The sequence below is a fragment of the Carex rostrata genome, chromosome 15 (assembly GCF_964058835.1).
Source record: "Carex rostrata chromosome 15, lpCarRost1.2, whole genome shotgun sequence".
NCBI lineage: Eukaryota > Viridiplantae > Streptophyta > Magnoliopsida > Poales > Cyperaceae > Carex > Carex rostrata.
In genome coordinates, this window is record NC_135932.1 from 584803 (window position 1) to 599832 (window position 15030).

General features: G+C 32.4%; 1 protein-coding gene and 1 long non-coding RNA gene across 2 annotated transcripts; both read right to left on the reverse strand.

The window, feature by feature from the left end:
• Window positions 1-693: 693 nt before the first annotated feature.
• On the reverse strand, window positions 694-1355 carry LOC144566079 (uncharacterized). The gene is made up of 2 exons (XR_013515111.1): window positions 1201-1355; window positions 694-953 (listed from the first exon to the last, which is right to left on the reverse strand). It is a non-coding gene; the product is annotated as an uncharacterized LOC144566079 (long non-coding RNA).
• Window positions 1356-2839: 1484 nt separating this feature from the next.
• On the reverse strand, window positions 2840-11558 carry SEC6. Its single transcript, XM_078316772.1, has 25 exons — window positions 11295-11558; window positions 10357-10395; window positions 9986-10074; window positions 9785-9875; window positions 9611-9700; window positions 8995-9074; window positions 8649-8741; window positions 8496-8522; window positions 8280-8387; window positions 7866-8001; window positions 7731-7775; window positions 7589-7644; window positions 7119-7227; window positions 6901-7041; window positions 6537-6716; window positions 6368-6451; window positions 6191-6277; window positions 5663-5707; window positions 5444-5522; window positions 4298-4367; window positions 3975-4062; window positions 3769-3858; window positions 3541-3657; window positions 3360-3422; window positions 2840-3239 (listed from the first exon to the last, which is right to left on the reverse strand). The coding sequence occupies exons 1-25, from the start codon at window positions 11418-11420 to the stop codon at window positions 3111-3113; spliced, it is 2262 nt and encodes a 753-aa protein (XP_078172898.1). The 5' UTR covers window positions 11421-11558; the 3' UTR covers window positions 2840-3110.
• Window positions 11559-15030: the final 3472 nt, after the last annotated feature.

Sequence of the window (15030 nt, forward strand, 5' to 3'; positions counted from 1 at the left end):
ACTCATCAAATCGGCTTCAAATGATAAATCCAAACCGTTGAAATTCATCTACCTTACGAGTGATGCATCTACATGTGAAAATTTTAAACATTCAAATTAATTTAGTATAAAGTCAAGCGGTTAAAAAACATTCAAAAAATGAATGCATCAAAACTAATTTATTAAGCTTCTAATTTTGACTGCTTGACTTTATACCAAATAAAAATGAATGCATCACTCGTAAGATAGACGGATCTCAACAATTCGGATTTGTAATTTGAAGTCAATTTAACGGGTTTTAGACTTGAGTTCACCAAGTTTGATTTCTTGGTAAACTTAAAGAACACCTTAGTTCTACTCGGTATTCATTGCACATCATGTTGATTAAAATCACAAGGACATCAGTTTTAATGTTATTATAATGACTATTATAATAATAACGATGATCATCGGATTTAACTCATGAGTTTTAGCCAAAAACTTGTAATCGACAACAAAAAGAGATAATGCTTGCGAAACAGCAAAAAAATGAGGTTCCAGTTAAATTTGTAGTGTTTATGATTAGAGTTAACCTTATAGCATCATTGAAGAGTTAACCTAAAATGATGGTAATTTTTCTGAGGTAGAAATCATAGCAACACTAACCATTAAGGGGAAAAAGAAGGAAAGATAGAAGTCTAATAAATTTTTTTAGGCTTTAATAAAGAAGTCCAATAAAATTAAACTAGTTTGTTAATTAATAATAAGAGACCATCATTTCCCAAGCATCCATATATGATCCATATATAACGTAACAGAAAAGAAAAGCATGACAAGGAGAAATTAATTAAGATAAGAGAGAAGAAATTGAAGAAGCTGCTAGCAACATGACCTATGATCGGTTTTTAATCCGATCTTCTTTAGTTATGTCGAGGACGACATATCAGGCGGTTTAGCCGGACTGGTACTCGGCTTCTTTCTCCATATGCTGATTCCTGAATAAAAGAAATTTGCACGCAGACCTTTAGTTAGTTTCACATGCATGAAATCAAATAGTATATATCAGTGTGGTAAATGAACACCAGGCCAGCTGCATGAACATATATATATATATATATATACCTTACCTTCATCTAAGAAAAAGATCCAAATAATGGGAGTCTGACAAATTAATTAGTCTTTAAAGTTCAAAATAGTTTAGAGAAAGAAAAAGAGAGAGATGAGCAGCTAGCCGACCGTTACCTTGGCTTGGCAGCAACCTAAATCTATTTGCATAGTATATATCTCTTTTTGGTGATAGGAGGAGCGTTGCTCTTTGGAAGGGTTTTATGTTAGGTTTTATATATAATAGATCAACTAGAATTGTGTGGCTGAGTACGGACCATGACTTCTTCTTTTCTTTAAGAGCCATTAATTTTTCCTCTTGAAATCAATATATCTGGTAATGGTATGGGGTTCCATATAACAGTGCACTGAATTTGAGGAATTTTAACCAATTTAAAAACTCTCTCTCTCTCTCTCTGTCTGGCAACTGGGAAAGAAAGAAAGTAATTAAACGGAACTAGTTCTATCAAAGAATAATCAAGAGGTACGGTGCCTTTATAAAAGCGATACAGAGTAGCAGACTACCAGATAGGGAAGAAGATATTCAACTATTCAAGGGGTGTTCTTGTCCTTTAATTTGGTACAGTTTTTTTCTTTATTATCATTAATTGTTAAGGCGTGTTATTTATTGTCTTTTGATTTTTGGTCCATGAATAGTTCCCTCATAAAGTGGGGTCGTTGGTTGCTAAAAAAGTAGATTTGACGTAATGGAACTTTGGTGAGGTAATACCGTAATACGGAAAACAAAACACAAATAAAATGTTAGGTAATGGCAAGTACTTGTGTGGAATAAATAATCATCTTTGGACATATTTGATCATAGATCACTTATTCATTATTTTTCTCTTATTTTTAGTATTTTTTATAATGTCATTTAGTAAATTTGTGCCCAAAAAAATTTACAAAGCGTGAATGTTAGCATTTTTTCAACGTTGATAGCAGTATTTTACTTTGTTGTACTAAGTATTTTAATGATCTCCTGAAAATCTACCCAAAGACTCTCTGACTGAGACACGGTGAATTATATACTTAATTATATTGGGAAGGAACAGACAGGATGATGTCAGAGCAATTAAGGAGGGATGTATGAGCTCATCTGCTCATGCATGGTGCAAACTCTATTATTCAAACAGGTGAAAACATGCTGCGACATGTCGTATCGTATCCAGAGAGTTCGTTTGTTCAATGCTCACGAGATCCTTCAAAACCATAGCCCATACCAGAATAATCTTCTTCTTTTTTTTTTCTTTTTTTTTACTCGTTATTCACTGTATCCAAGTTCAATACATTTGAATTCAGAGATGGGCTCATATTTTGCGATTTGTGATTACAAGATTCAAACAACTAATTCAAACTGCTCACATGATCTCCATATTAAAATATACCTGAAAACTATATTTTATATTTTTTTAAAAACTAATTACTTTTTACTATCTAAATATTTTAGATAGTACAAAATCATTATTTTTTTATGGTTCAGATTATGAAAAACAACGATTAATATAAAATTTGGTCTTAAAGGACACTTTAAAATAGGAAATATTAACGCGAATTAAAAGAGGAATTTTAATTCGTAATGTATATTAGGCTATTTGCCCATCTCTTTGAATTCATAGTCCATTTCCTTATGGACTAATCAACATTAATGAGTATTGGATTAGATATTTGTATTTCGGTGAATTTAAGAATTTTAGTGAGGAAAATCGATTATTTCAAAAACGCGTCCAACAATTAGCAAAAGAATTTCGATATATGGAATATGTTGAGAAAAATAAGGTTTTATACAAGCACCAAGATGGTCATAAAACTATTACAGGACATGACACCAGTTACTTACAAAGTGCTTTTCACACAAATTTCTAAAAATCCCTCTGCGAGTCTTCGCTTTACATCTACTGTTATAGAGAACTGTTAAGAGCTCTCTTTTTTCTCTCCATGCAACAAAACAAATATGTAACGCTAGACAAGTAAAGAAATTAACAAAAGAATGCATTCGAAGCAAGCAAAATTCCAAGGTTTATATCTCGAATTTTAAATGACTATGTAAATTAACCCAGCTTTCTCCAAAGTCCTTTCGGCGCAGCAAGGCACTTTACTCTTCCAAACAGGAATCCAGCCTTTGCAGGGTTGCCATCCACAAGAGAATTCTCATAGATATCTTTGCATTCATGTACCACCTAACCCAGAAAAAATAAAAGGTTCATTACTAATTATAACTCTGTGAATTCTAATTACAAATTGATTTTGAGTTAATAATTCTCTTATTTGTTAAAGACTAAGAACAGAATAATCATTACCTCTTTTGCTTCCTTTCGTGGTATACCCTCACGCAGAGCTACGAGTTTCTCAACAACCTCAGGCTAAAGAGAATAAAACAGTGTCAATACTCTTGTACCCGTAAATCCTTTATAAGAACAGAAAATTATGCATGAAAAAAAGATTAGCAAAGACTTCAAAACAAATATATAAATATATTACGGGGCAATCAGGTTGGTGTTCAAGAATGTTTGTGTAAACAAGAGTGAAGCTGTCAAGGCTCTCTGCTGACGCAAGCTCCCTTAGATCTGCCAATATCCTCATTCTATTTTCTACTTTCTGCAATGAAAATAATTCAAAAAAAAAAAACAGAGAGAATCAGATGCAGTTGTCTGAACTCGAGAAAAAATAATATTATTGGAAATAAAAAGTTTACACTAGAGTACTTACTGTCACATTTATATGCTCTCTAAAGAAATCCATAAGCACTTCTTCGTCAAGCCTCATTCGCTCAATTGTTTCCTCTCTGATGTAGTTTTTCTGCAAATATGAGAGCTCAGCATTAAAATGCACTTGCATAAATATAAAAAATAAAAATAAGCAACTGTATTGTGATTTATGAGATGGTAATTGTTGCAACTAGAGTTGGTACTCACCTGTGTAAGGAGGTGCTCCACATAATTAACAATTGTTTCCTCAAGACAAGCTTCCACAAATCTTCTAAACGACCTCTCCTCAATATAGCTAAAGCAAAATCAACAATAAAGCAATCACTCTCTCCTCTATATAGCTCGAGTGAAACTAATAAGAAAATAACAAAGAGAAGTTTGGAAAGCAAATAATATACTTCCAAGAATTTTTATGTAATTTAAAATAACAAAGAGAAGTTTGGAAAGAAAATAATATACTTCCAAGAATTTTTATGTAATTTAAAACATTGAATAGCCTAGCTCAAAATATAGTGGAAAGGATAACTTACACTTTTATATCTGCAAAATAATCCGCATATGTAGCAACAAGATATTCAGTAACGCCACCATCATTCCAATCTGGGATGATGAAAGAAAGTAGAAGAGGATTAGTTATCAGTATAGAATCTAAAAATATACGGTGTATCAAAACAGTCCAAATGATGCATCGATACTGCAACTGCAGTATTATATCTGTACCATATCTTTATGTAATAAGCATGCATCACATATGTAGATATGCCACCTGACACTATAAATAAGAATGTTGGGAGTTACTACCTTAAAATCCAAGAACTTCTACAGTTTTCTTATGTTACCATATATTTCCTATTACTCTCTCACATCTATCCCTTTGAATTTTATGACGCATTTTACAAAGGTGGAACTTCATACGTGCCACAACAAAACGTCAAACAATATATACACCCCACAAAATGTCAAATATCATAGATATCCCAGCAGAACAATCAAAATATTATATATGCCCATAGCAGCATCATTCCAATCAGCATGCGTTGAAGTTATTATAATTCCAAAATTGCATTACATATCTCTCTCTGTTATGCAGAAATAACTGAGTATTTAAAAAAATTTCATGCAAAAGTAACACTGACATTGATTAAACTAGCAAAGCCTGGCAGCAAATGATAACAGCATTGATGTTATTTTACCAGCCTTAAGAACATACAGGACATTTTGGTAAGTTTGCCCGGCCACCCATGATATTTTAGGTTTGGGGTATTACAGATCTACATATGACATCCCACTTTTCTGAAAATAAAAATTCCACATTGCATAATTATTAAACATTTCTATTCTTATCTTTCAAAAGAAAAATACTATCATTGTTTTGTTGTAAGATATATACTCTGTGCATGTATCTTTGAATTTGGAAAGTTTCCAATTCTCCACATACGAATCTTATCAGATATGACATTTGCAATATATGTAGCCATGCAACATAGACGTAACAGAAGATGCAACAAGAGAGAAGCCCATTAATATGACACTACCAATTATTAATTACACAACCTTCCTTTGGCAACTGCAAATAGATTATTAATTCCTGAGTTAAAAGTCAATATTACGAGACACCAAAAAGTTAAAAGAAAAGAGAGTACATTTTTTGTAAGGTTTGGAGGAGGGGACAGTACCTTTTTGGTAAATTTTGGCAATAAGTTCCAGCACACCAGGGTCTTCAAAGATAACTGTGACAGTTTGAATAACCGCCTCCTGCAGTAAAAAATTGAAATAAATTTAACAAAATGTTAATCAAATTTATTCCTCAAGTCAGTTGTCAAGCAAGTACAAGATATCTTGTTGGTATATAGAAAAGAAACTGATTTTGTGGATGTTAGTATTAGAGGCCAAACCTTGGCAATTTCAAGAAAGCCTTTGCACGTGTCTTCAAAGTTAACCTGAAATATTACAAAAATAAATCAGAAGATACAGTTTGGCAAAAAAAAAAAAAAAAAAGGTGTATAGTACCAACTACAAAAATATACATGAAACAAGAGAAGTGACAGGTTCAATAAAAAAGAAAAAACAAAGATTAGATGCAAGAGAAGTGGTAGGTGCAATCAGAGGCGGAGCCAGACTTAAGAACTATGGGGGTCAATCATATACAATTATTCTATGGAGAATGGGGGCCAATTCTATAATATCAAGCCATTTCACTCTAAATTATATAGAAAATCATATCTAAATACAAAAAAAAAAAAAAAAAAAAAAAAAAAAATATGGGGGTCAATTGACCCCCATTTCCTCTTAGTCCCTCCGCCTCTGGGTGCAATACAAAAAAAAGGAGGGACAATATGTTAGATGATATACTTACAACAAGCATCATTAATCATAGCTAATAAACAATAAGTGAAGCAACTAAAAAAATTAGAAAAAAAAACCTGTTCAGCGTAGTTTGGTGGGAGAGATTCCATTGTACTATTACTGAGCTCTGTAGAAAGCTCATAGCAACGGAGGTTGTTGTTTATCTGGCCAAATCAAACAATGCTGAATGTAATTGAAGTAACAAACGATAAAAATATATCATCAATGTTTGATGCTTGTAAGGTATTACTGACCATCGCACAAAGGGGCTCCAAACCAACTTCAGACGCTGGTTCCTCAAGCCTCTTCCTTTCGGCTGATTGGAATTCAATCATCACCTATATAGGCAAATCCATTATAAATAATGAAGGGGGGTAAAATGCTCTTTGTATTGACTCCAAAATATAAGAGTGAGATGCTTGCCTGAATGATTGCGAGTGCAATTCGGTACAACATGACTTCAGTGCTGTTTTCCCTGACAATCTGCACTTGCTCAGTCAAGATCCTGAATACTTCCACGGGAGCAGGTGTATATAGCCTTCCATCTTCGGTCTTTTTCGGAGGTTGTGTTTTATCAGCCTCCAGAATATTCATGTACCATTTCTACATAAGCAACAATCATTTATTATTTCCTTTAATGGAAGGTTAAGAATGTCGTCCCTTTGTCAAACTCCATGATTTCAACAAAAAAGTGACTTTTTATTAGAATGTATGGTCAGGTCTTTAACTGCTAAAATTTCAGAATTCCGCATAAGATTGCAATCCATGGTGCACATTAAACACAAACCTTGGTTGTTGCTTGCATTCTCTCAACATATGCATTCATGAGGGGGTCCATTGCGCCACTCTCAGAGCAAACTTGGGCTAATGACTCATCAACACCTAGTCCAATAAGATTCTCTTGATATTCCACTACCCAACCAGTTACCTACAGTGAGCAACAACTTCATAAATTTACAAAATTAGCACACTAATTTTTAAGTTTTCATTATGAGCTTTATTTACCTTCAGAATTTCTATATTGGTCAAAGCAGTTGCTCTGTCGCTGAGCAATCTGAGCATTTGGATAAATCTCTCGGTGTAGAGATTCACCATAAGCTGGAAAATCTCATATCTGTAGAATAATCACCAAATTAGTAACTTGAGTTAGTACAATGTACAGATTCTCAACTATAAGAGATGCATTTCTAATCTGGTTGGTACTCTCTATAAGGTTTAATTTATTACATGTCTAATGCTCTAGTTTGCAAAAGCACAGAACCTGGTAGTACTTTTTAGTTGAACTACCTTTGCTTTGCAGGAACGACATGCATGCAACCCAAAAATGACAAAAATTATCGAATTTTGATCTTTGTAGAGTAGACATAAACAAGTAGTAAATCTGACGAGAACAGAAAATGTGTTTACAAACCTCAATAATTCTTCTTCATAAAATAAATCAGAGAATGGAAAATTTGAATTATTATTTTACATACCTAGGTGGGAAACAAGGAGCCACGTAGTCATATATGTCAGCCAGCTCATCACCAATCTACACCATTAGTTAAAAAATCATAAAAACAAATAATACAGAGCATGGATAGACAGATAAAAGCTTGATAATTATACTGTACATACCGCTTTCGCTTCCTCTAAAGCTGCTTTTAAATCCTCAAACACAAACTAAAAGATAAAAAAATACAAGAGAGAGGACATAAGAATAATACTTTGGAGAGAGAAAATAAATTTAGTCAATAAGCAAATTTCAAGCACCTGACTAAGCAACTTATCAAATCGGGCTTCAACAGATTTTCTGATGCATTCGTAACACTTGTCCTTGTAGGCTTTTCCCTTTGATTTATCTTGGGTCCCAGCTTTGGGTGAAGGTGTTGCTCCAACACCTTTTTTGCTAAATTTAGAGCAAACGTAAAATACATGTCAGCACTTTACCTTGCAAAACAGCAATTCATCATGCACTTGAAATCATTTTGGCCTAGTCTTGAAATATGCACAATTCTTCCAAAAATTGACACAAGATTTGGAATTGTAACCAAATCATGAAATCAATACAAAACAAATGCTCTCCCTGATTTTGAACCAATCTTGTTCCCCTTACATGAAGCATGGTACCGTACTTTAGCAGACCTTGCATGAACTAACAAAAACAAAGAAAATATAATTGTTTACTTGGCAGATCTACGTGGATTTGTAATTGTTGCCATGGCACCGCCACCTTCAGCTTCAGCTGCCTCCTCAGCAAGCTGCTGATCTAAGATCTCTTGCATTTCTATTACCCTATAAGAAGCGAAAAAAAAAACGATGCATGTCATTGCTGCCACAAAAGAGTATTTTTGGCTTAAAACATTGAGCAAATGAAAGCATGACCCAAAAAAAAAATCTTACTTAATAGCTCGCACTAGCGTCTGTGGGCTACATGTTGGAGCAAAGAAAGTGAAAGAGGTTAGAAACAGTGCACAACAAAAAAAATTCAGAAAAGGAAAATATTAATCTGTTTCTTTACAAATTACAAGTATTATTTGAGGGAAGCAAACCTACCTCTCTTTGGAGAGCTTATAGAAGTTGTAAATGTGATCCCACAACTTTTTCTCAAATGTCTCCCAAGTTCTGTCGACATCTTCAAAATATTCTCTACAAACAAAAATGAGATGTTAATATAGTTTTCTAAAGGATCTCATGTCCAAATATTTAAAATTTGCTATTACAATAGACCAAATTTTTCCTACGTTTTTCATATTACAAAAGACCAACTCAACAGTAAATAAGAAAAGAAAACCAAAAATATGGTGCTTCATTATACAGTTCAAAAGAAAAAAAAAAAATAAGACACTTAACTGTGTGCCAGGCAAATTAGAAAAAAAAAATATTAAAATATGTGAACCACCTGAGCCGGCCAACCTCTTCCTTGTGAGAACCAGCAGCTGCCAGAGCAAATCTTCTCTTGCCATCCAACGCTGTTAGCCTCTATTTCCAAGCATGGTTAACACAAGTATGAAATAAATCAAAACATGGCATAAAGAAACACGGATAATGATGGGGAAAATATTAAAGATCCTAAGACTGAGGCTATGGTACTATGCATAACGCGGATTGGTCTGTAATATGGATCAATATCTTCGTTTTTAAAGTCCAAACAGTCGATCTAAACTGTTCAACATGATCTCCATAGGAAAACATACTTGCAGCTTAAATTTTATATTTTTTAGCATTTTGTTTTTGCTATATTTTTAGATATGTAGAAAATCATTACTTTTGACTGATCTAGAATCTTTAAATCAAGTGATCTCTACCTATCTGAAAAAATAGTAAAAAAATTCTAAAAAATGTAAAATTTGATTTACAAGTACATTTTCATATGGTTATCATGTTGAACGATTCGGATCGACTGCTTGGACTTTGAAAACTGCGATATTGATCCATAGTACAGACCAAGACGCGCTATGCATAGTACCATAGCCTCACTCAAGATCCTAATCATAAGAAATGAAGAAACAAAAAACCTCATAAGTGTGGATCAGTTCCTTATCATCACTCAAGGAATCATGTGCTGCGACTGCTTCTACAGAAATAGACATCATGCCTCCTATATCCTGTTAAGTAAATCAGAAAAAAAAAATTGCCATAAGAATTATAAACTTTATCTAAACGAGTTTAATAAAGAAGGATCATCAGACCTTTAAAGTGGTGTTCAAGTTGTTCCTAGCATTGCTAAGAAGCTTTATCTTGTCATGATTCTCAATTAAAGTTTGGCACTCATTGCACAGCCTGTTTCAAAAATATGAAAATTTTCTAATAATAACAAGAGAACGAGGGCACAAATGACTATTAAGTAGCACTAAATTGTATACACAGAAAGAAAAAAAATAAGGGCATACTTTTCAATAGCTACAAAATTTTCACGTAGCATATTTATTGTTTTCTGTGACAATGCCAAGGCATTTATACCAGCATGAGCCTGCTCAACCTGTAATAAAGATAATATTATAAAAAAAAATCAGTGCTAATGGTTATTTGGGAAAAAGAATAATTTTGAAATGCTTAGTAGTTTGTCAATAATTTTATTGTTGTACTTATTTAAAATACTTTTTACAGATTTGTTGTATTTTACTATAACATGAAGGGTGCTTAGCGTATTTTTCATTTATGAGTTATTTTTCTCTTCTAAAGGGTATCCAAAGTTAGAAACTATTTACATGCAAGACAAAGAAATTGTAATTTAACAATCAACACTTGAAAAATAAAATACCTGCTCAGCAACCATGGTGCTCAGTTGTGCATCATTAGTCTGGAGACAACCAACAAAAACATAGTCAATTCTCAGTATTATCAGGAAATAGTCTGACATTTTATAAATAGGGAAGATATACCCAGAAAATGGCAAAACTCTTATACTATCTAAACAATTAGCACCGAACAAATCTCTCCTTTCAAGTGAGGAAACATAGTGATGATTTGTCTTTTCCTTTTATTTTCCAGATTCAGATTGATTTGTCTTTTCCCCTCAATCTGTTGATCCAAAATTTGTGCAAATTTCATGATTAAGTATATTTAATTTTCCTTTATCAGCTGTAGAAATCTCAAATTAAGATTCTATGCCATTTATTTATTAGGGTTTTATTGTGTTTTTGCCAATTTTACCCCTAAAAGTCCTTATATCTGTTTTCTTTCACTTCTACTGGTTCTTTGCGGTTCCTAGAGTCCAGTATGCATCTAGATGACAGAGACAAATTGTATGAAGAATTTGAGATCCGGAAATCCAAAAGAAATCAACGAAATTGCTTAAAATATCAGATTTTTCAATAAAAACCAGAAAATGAGAAAATGAGATACAAAAACATAATCTACTTGATCATCCCTATCTCAAATCTTCCTGCAATCATATTTTAGAGATACCACAACCATTCCTGTCCAAAAACATTTGCAACTGGTTAAGAAATCACTATTACACATAACCGGACTCCAATTCAGACATGTACCAAGGGTTTACTCTAGTCTCAAAACCGCACTTCATCCAAAATAATCTCAATTCAACCTCTTAACTAACTTTAAACACGGAGCTGCCCCCGATGCAAGGCATCATCAAGAGCAGATCACGCTCTACTCCAGATCCCTAAACCCAAACTACATAGACAATATGAGGGTTCCAAAACGAAATCTACAAGGAATAAGGGGTTAATTAGAAACCTGTTGACGGGAGAGATAGTCAGCCTTGACGGATGCAATGGAGGCAAGCATCTCCGGTAAAGGCAGCAGCTTTGCCACCTCCCGCACCGCCGACTCTTTTGCTTCGATGCCCAGATCTTCCATCATTTTTTTCTCCAAATCGCGAATCTGGAGATGGAACTTGTCGAGGGAGAACGAACGGAGAGACGAAGGAGAGCGAGGGAATTGAAGCAGTTAAAAATAAATAAAAATAAGAAGTTTTTTTTATTTATTTGATTGTATTTAAGAAAGAAGTATAGTTATGCTTTAATGTCAGGTAACGGGACAATTATTGTTTGTTACTTGTGTTTTTTTTTTTTTTTTTGAAATACAAATTACTTGTGTTTTTCTAGATTTGCTGATGAGCGATGAAGATTGAAGAGAGATCGGTCAAAATTACTTGTTGACTAGGCCGTGGATTGTAATTCAGTGAATTGAATTCAGATCAATAAAAGGTACCAGAACATAACATATTCTGATTAGATCAGGACCGTCCGATCAGAATCAGCACAAATATTAAAGGGCTCCATTCATTCCATCTAAAATCGAATTGATTCAGATTTTGATTGGACGGTCCAGATCTAAACAGAAATATTTTGTTACCTATTAGGAATTATGAACTCTTCATTCAGTGGCGTGTTGAGATTTACTATTTTGCTTTTGACTGCTGAAAGAGCATCAAATTCTGCAATGATGCGCTGCATGCCTCCATCTGCAATTATCGTAATTTCAAACAGATTAATTCCGAAGTATTTGTGATTATTTATCTCATTTATTATTTTTAGAGGATTGCTTAGTACTGTTCAAGAAGCGAATGTCTAATGTGTGTATAAAAATTGAGTGTTTGTGCGCGTGAATATTTAGTACATGATTTACTATTTTTAGTATAATCAAGTTTTGTATAAAGTGTACACTCAGGGGGCGGATTGAAGAAGGTTCAAAGAGAATCCATGACTTCTATTTTTTTTTTATATAATTTAGAATAAATTAATACAGTATTGTAAAATTAATTCTTGCTTGATTCTTATATGTATTTGATTTCTATAATTTAAAAGTTTGACTCTGCTTCTGTGTATACTTATCTTGATTAAAAAAATAGTTAAAAAGTGTAATATGCTTCTTGATGTGCCGAAAATTTTAATGCGTCAAAAAAAAATAACAAATCCTTGTACAAATTTAAATTGTATAGAGTATCATTTTTGGTGCACTTGACGAATACCAACGCTAGTAATTCTGATTTTCCTTATTTTTATACAGGACGGCTAAGACTCATCTTAAGTTGCATGTTGCCATTTTAAATAACAATAATTTCACTTTTTATTAATATTTACATTAAATTTCAGAGTTTTTTTTTTTTATAAAGTGGGTGAAATCCACCGATTTGATTAGAGAAATACTTTGAAGTTTCAAATAGCTAGAGTAAAAAGCATATACAAAAGAACTGGTATATATACTAGTAAATGAGAATAACCAAAATACATCACAAAATATCAAACTAAAAACGTTAATCTAGATGAAGCACCATTAACTACTAAGCATCAGCAGAATATATACCAGAGTTATACCAAGCATAAGGGTTAAATCTCTTTGTACGAGCAGGGTGGTTTCCCCTTTCTCTTCCTCTACCTACTCACCTACATTAAAGGTTGTAATTCCTAAATGATCAAAATTATTAATATGCAAAGGCAAGATTAAAAATAAAGAAAGAATATAATTATCATTAAGAGTATTGCACCAGAAATTGATAGAAGACCAAGAAATAATTAAATTTCAGGTTATAAAATTATTTTTTTGGTCCAACAAGTTCAACGCTGTAAAAAATCGTTTTTATTTTCGATGTTGAAGTAGCTGGAGGCCCATACTGTTCGCCTTGGACAAAGTCAAGCCTGGGTTGCCTACGGCCTTTTTCCTAAATAAATTAATTCAAGCCTGGGTTTGGTCACAAATTCAACTTCATTGCCAAATTTTTAATGCACAGTAATTACTTGATAATAGTAATTTTAATAAGAGGAGGGATGCAATTACATCATTTTTGGGTGACATCAAATTACATTCTATATTTTTTTTAAAATTTGAAGTCCAAACAGTCGATCCAAATCAATCTTAATAAATAGTAAAGAAATTCAAAAAATATAAAATTTGATATGTAAGCACGTTTTAATATATCCATTATATTGAACGGTTTGGATTGACTATTTGAACTTTGAAAATATAGGATGTAAGTAGATCCCTCCTTTTATAATAATATTAACAAATTCTAAGTAAATATAAATAACGTTGAAAATTAAAACATTATATATATTACATTATTAATTTGACATACAGTTAGCATAATAATTAAGTTTTGTGTAACTTGAGTATTGTTTGATAATATATCAAAAACCGTTAATTTCGAATCACATGATAAAAGGTTAATAAATAGACATCAAATTTTATTATTTTTATTTTCATGATATATACAGTTCATACATGCAATACCGAATTTCAAATTTTAAACTTTATATTTGAATATTGTCAAGATGGTTAAGATAAATAATTATTAAGTGATCCTCCTTGCTGTATTTAATTTGTGGTTTAATTATGCAGACCTTGTTACAAAATGTTAATAAATTGGATTAAGAGGATATTTTCATATATGAACTACCGATCGAATCAACAAAACAATGACAAATATATATAATTGATGGACGACACAAGCTACAGAAATCTAGTTACTCGTGCTCGATTATTTAGTGGTAAAGATTGTTAACCTTTTTTTCCTTCTCATTAAAAGACTGGAACTAGACGCGGCCATTTTTTTAATACCCAAAATATATATATAAATATAAATAACCTTCGTTTTTTTTTATATATATGCCCTGGCCGCCTGGATACGGGGCGGGCCGAAATTTTAGCAAACCACCCAGTATGGGGGCGCTTCATGCCATTACCAAACCGTCCCAGGGGTGGGCAGTCCACTTTTTTTTTTTTTTTTTAAAGTTGTGTTTTTGTTTTTTAAACAGAAAATTTTTAATTTTTTTAATTTTTTGTATTGAAATATTAGAAATGTTGAATATATTTCTTTAAAAATAGATGGAAGTGATTTAATGTCCTAGAAGGATCACAATATTTTCTGGATTACCTAGAAGTGACTTTTGAACCGGGATCAATAACTCAGAATCTAAGCATTTTTATTTTTTTTCCAATAACACATAAAGAAATATATTAATTTTTCTTACAGCCGCGAAAAATCCGGCCTGAAAAATATTGATCCGGGTTATTTGTTACAGTCTTTCTAATAAATCAAATTATATTGTATTCCATCTATTTGTAAAGAAATATATTCAACATTTCTAATATTTCAATACAAAAAATAAAAAAAAATTAAAATTTTTCTGTTTTATTAAAAAAAAAAAAATTGAGACCAAACGGTCCGTTCGGTGCTTATGATTTTTCAAAAAAAAAAAAAAAATCATGTTAGTTCCGTAAAATTCATTTAATTATTTATGATTTATAAAAAAAATTAACTTCCTTAAACTCAAAAGTTGCGTTAATGCAGAAGATATGGATTCGGAATCGGAAGTGTCTCCGACTGGACCGCTGATTGCAATTCCTTTCTATTTCTATTTGTTTGGTTTGAAATTTGAATGCGGCAGTTGAGGTTGCAGAGGCGTATTTATAATTAGTGTTTGTCTTTCCCTTGTTTTTTTGTTTTGACCGACTGAAACCATTCAATTCG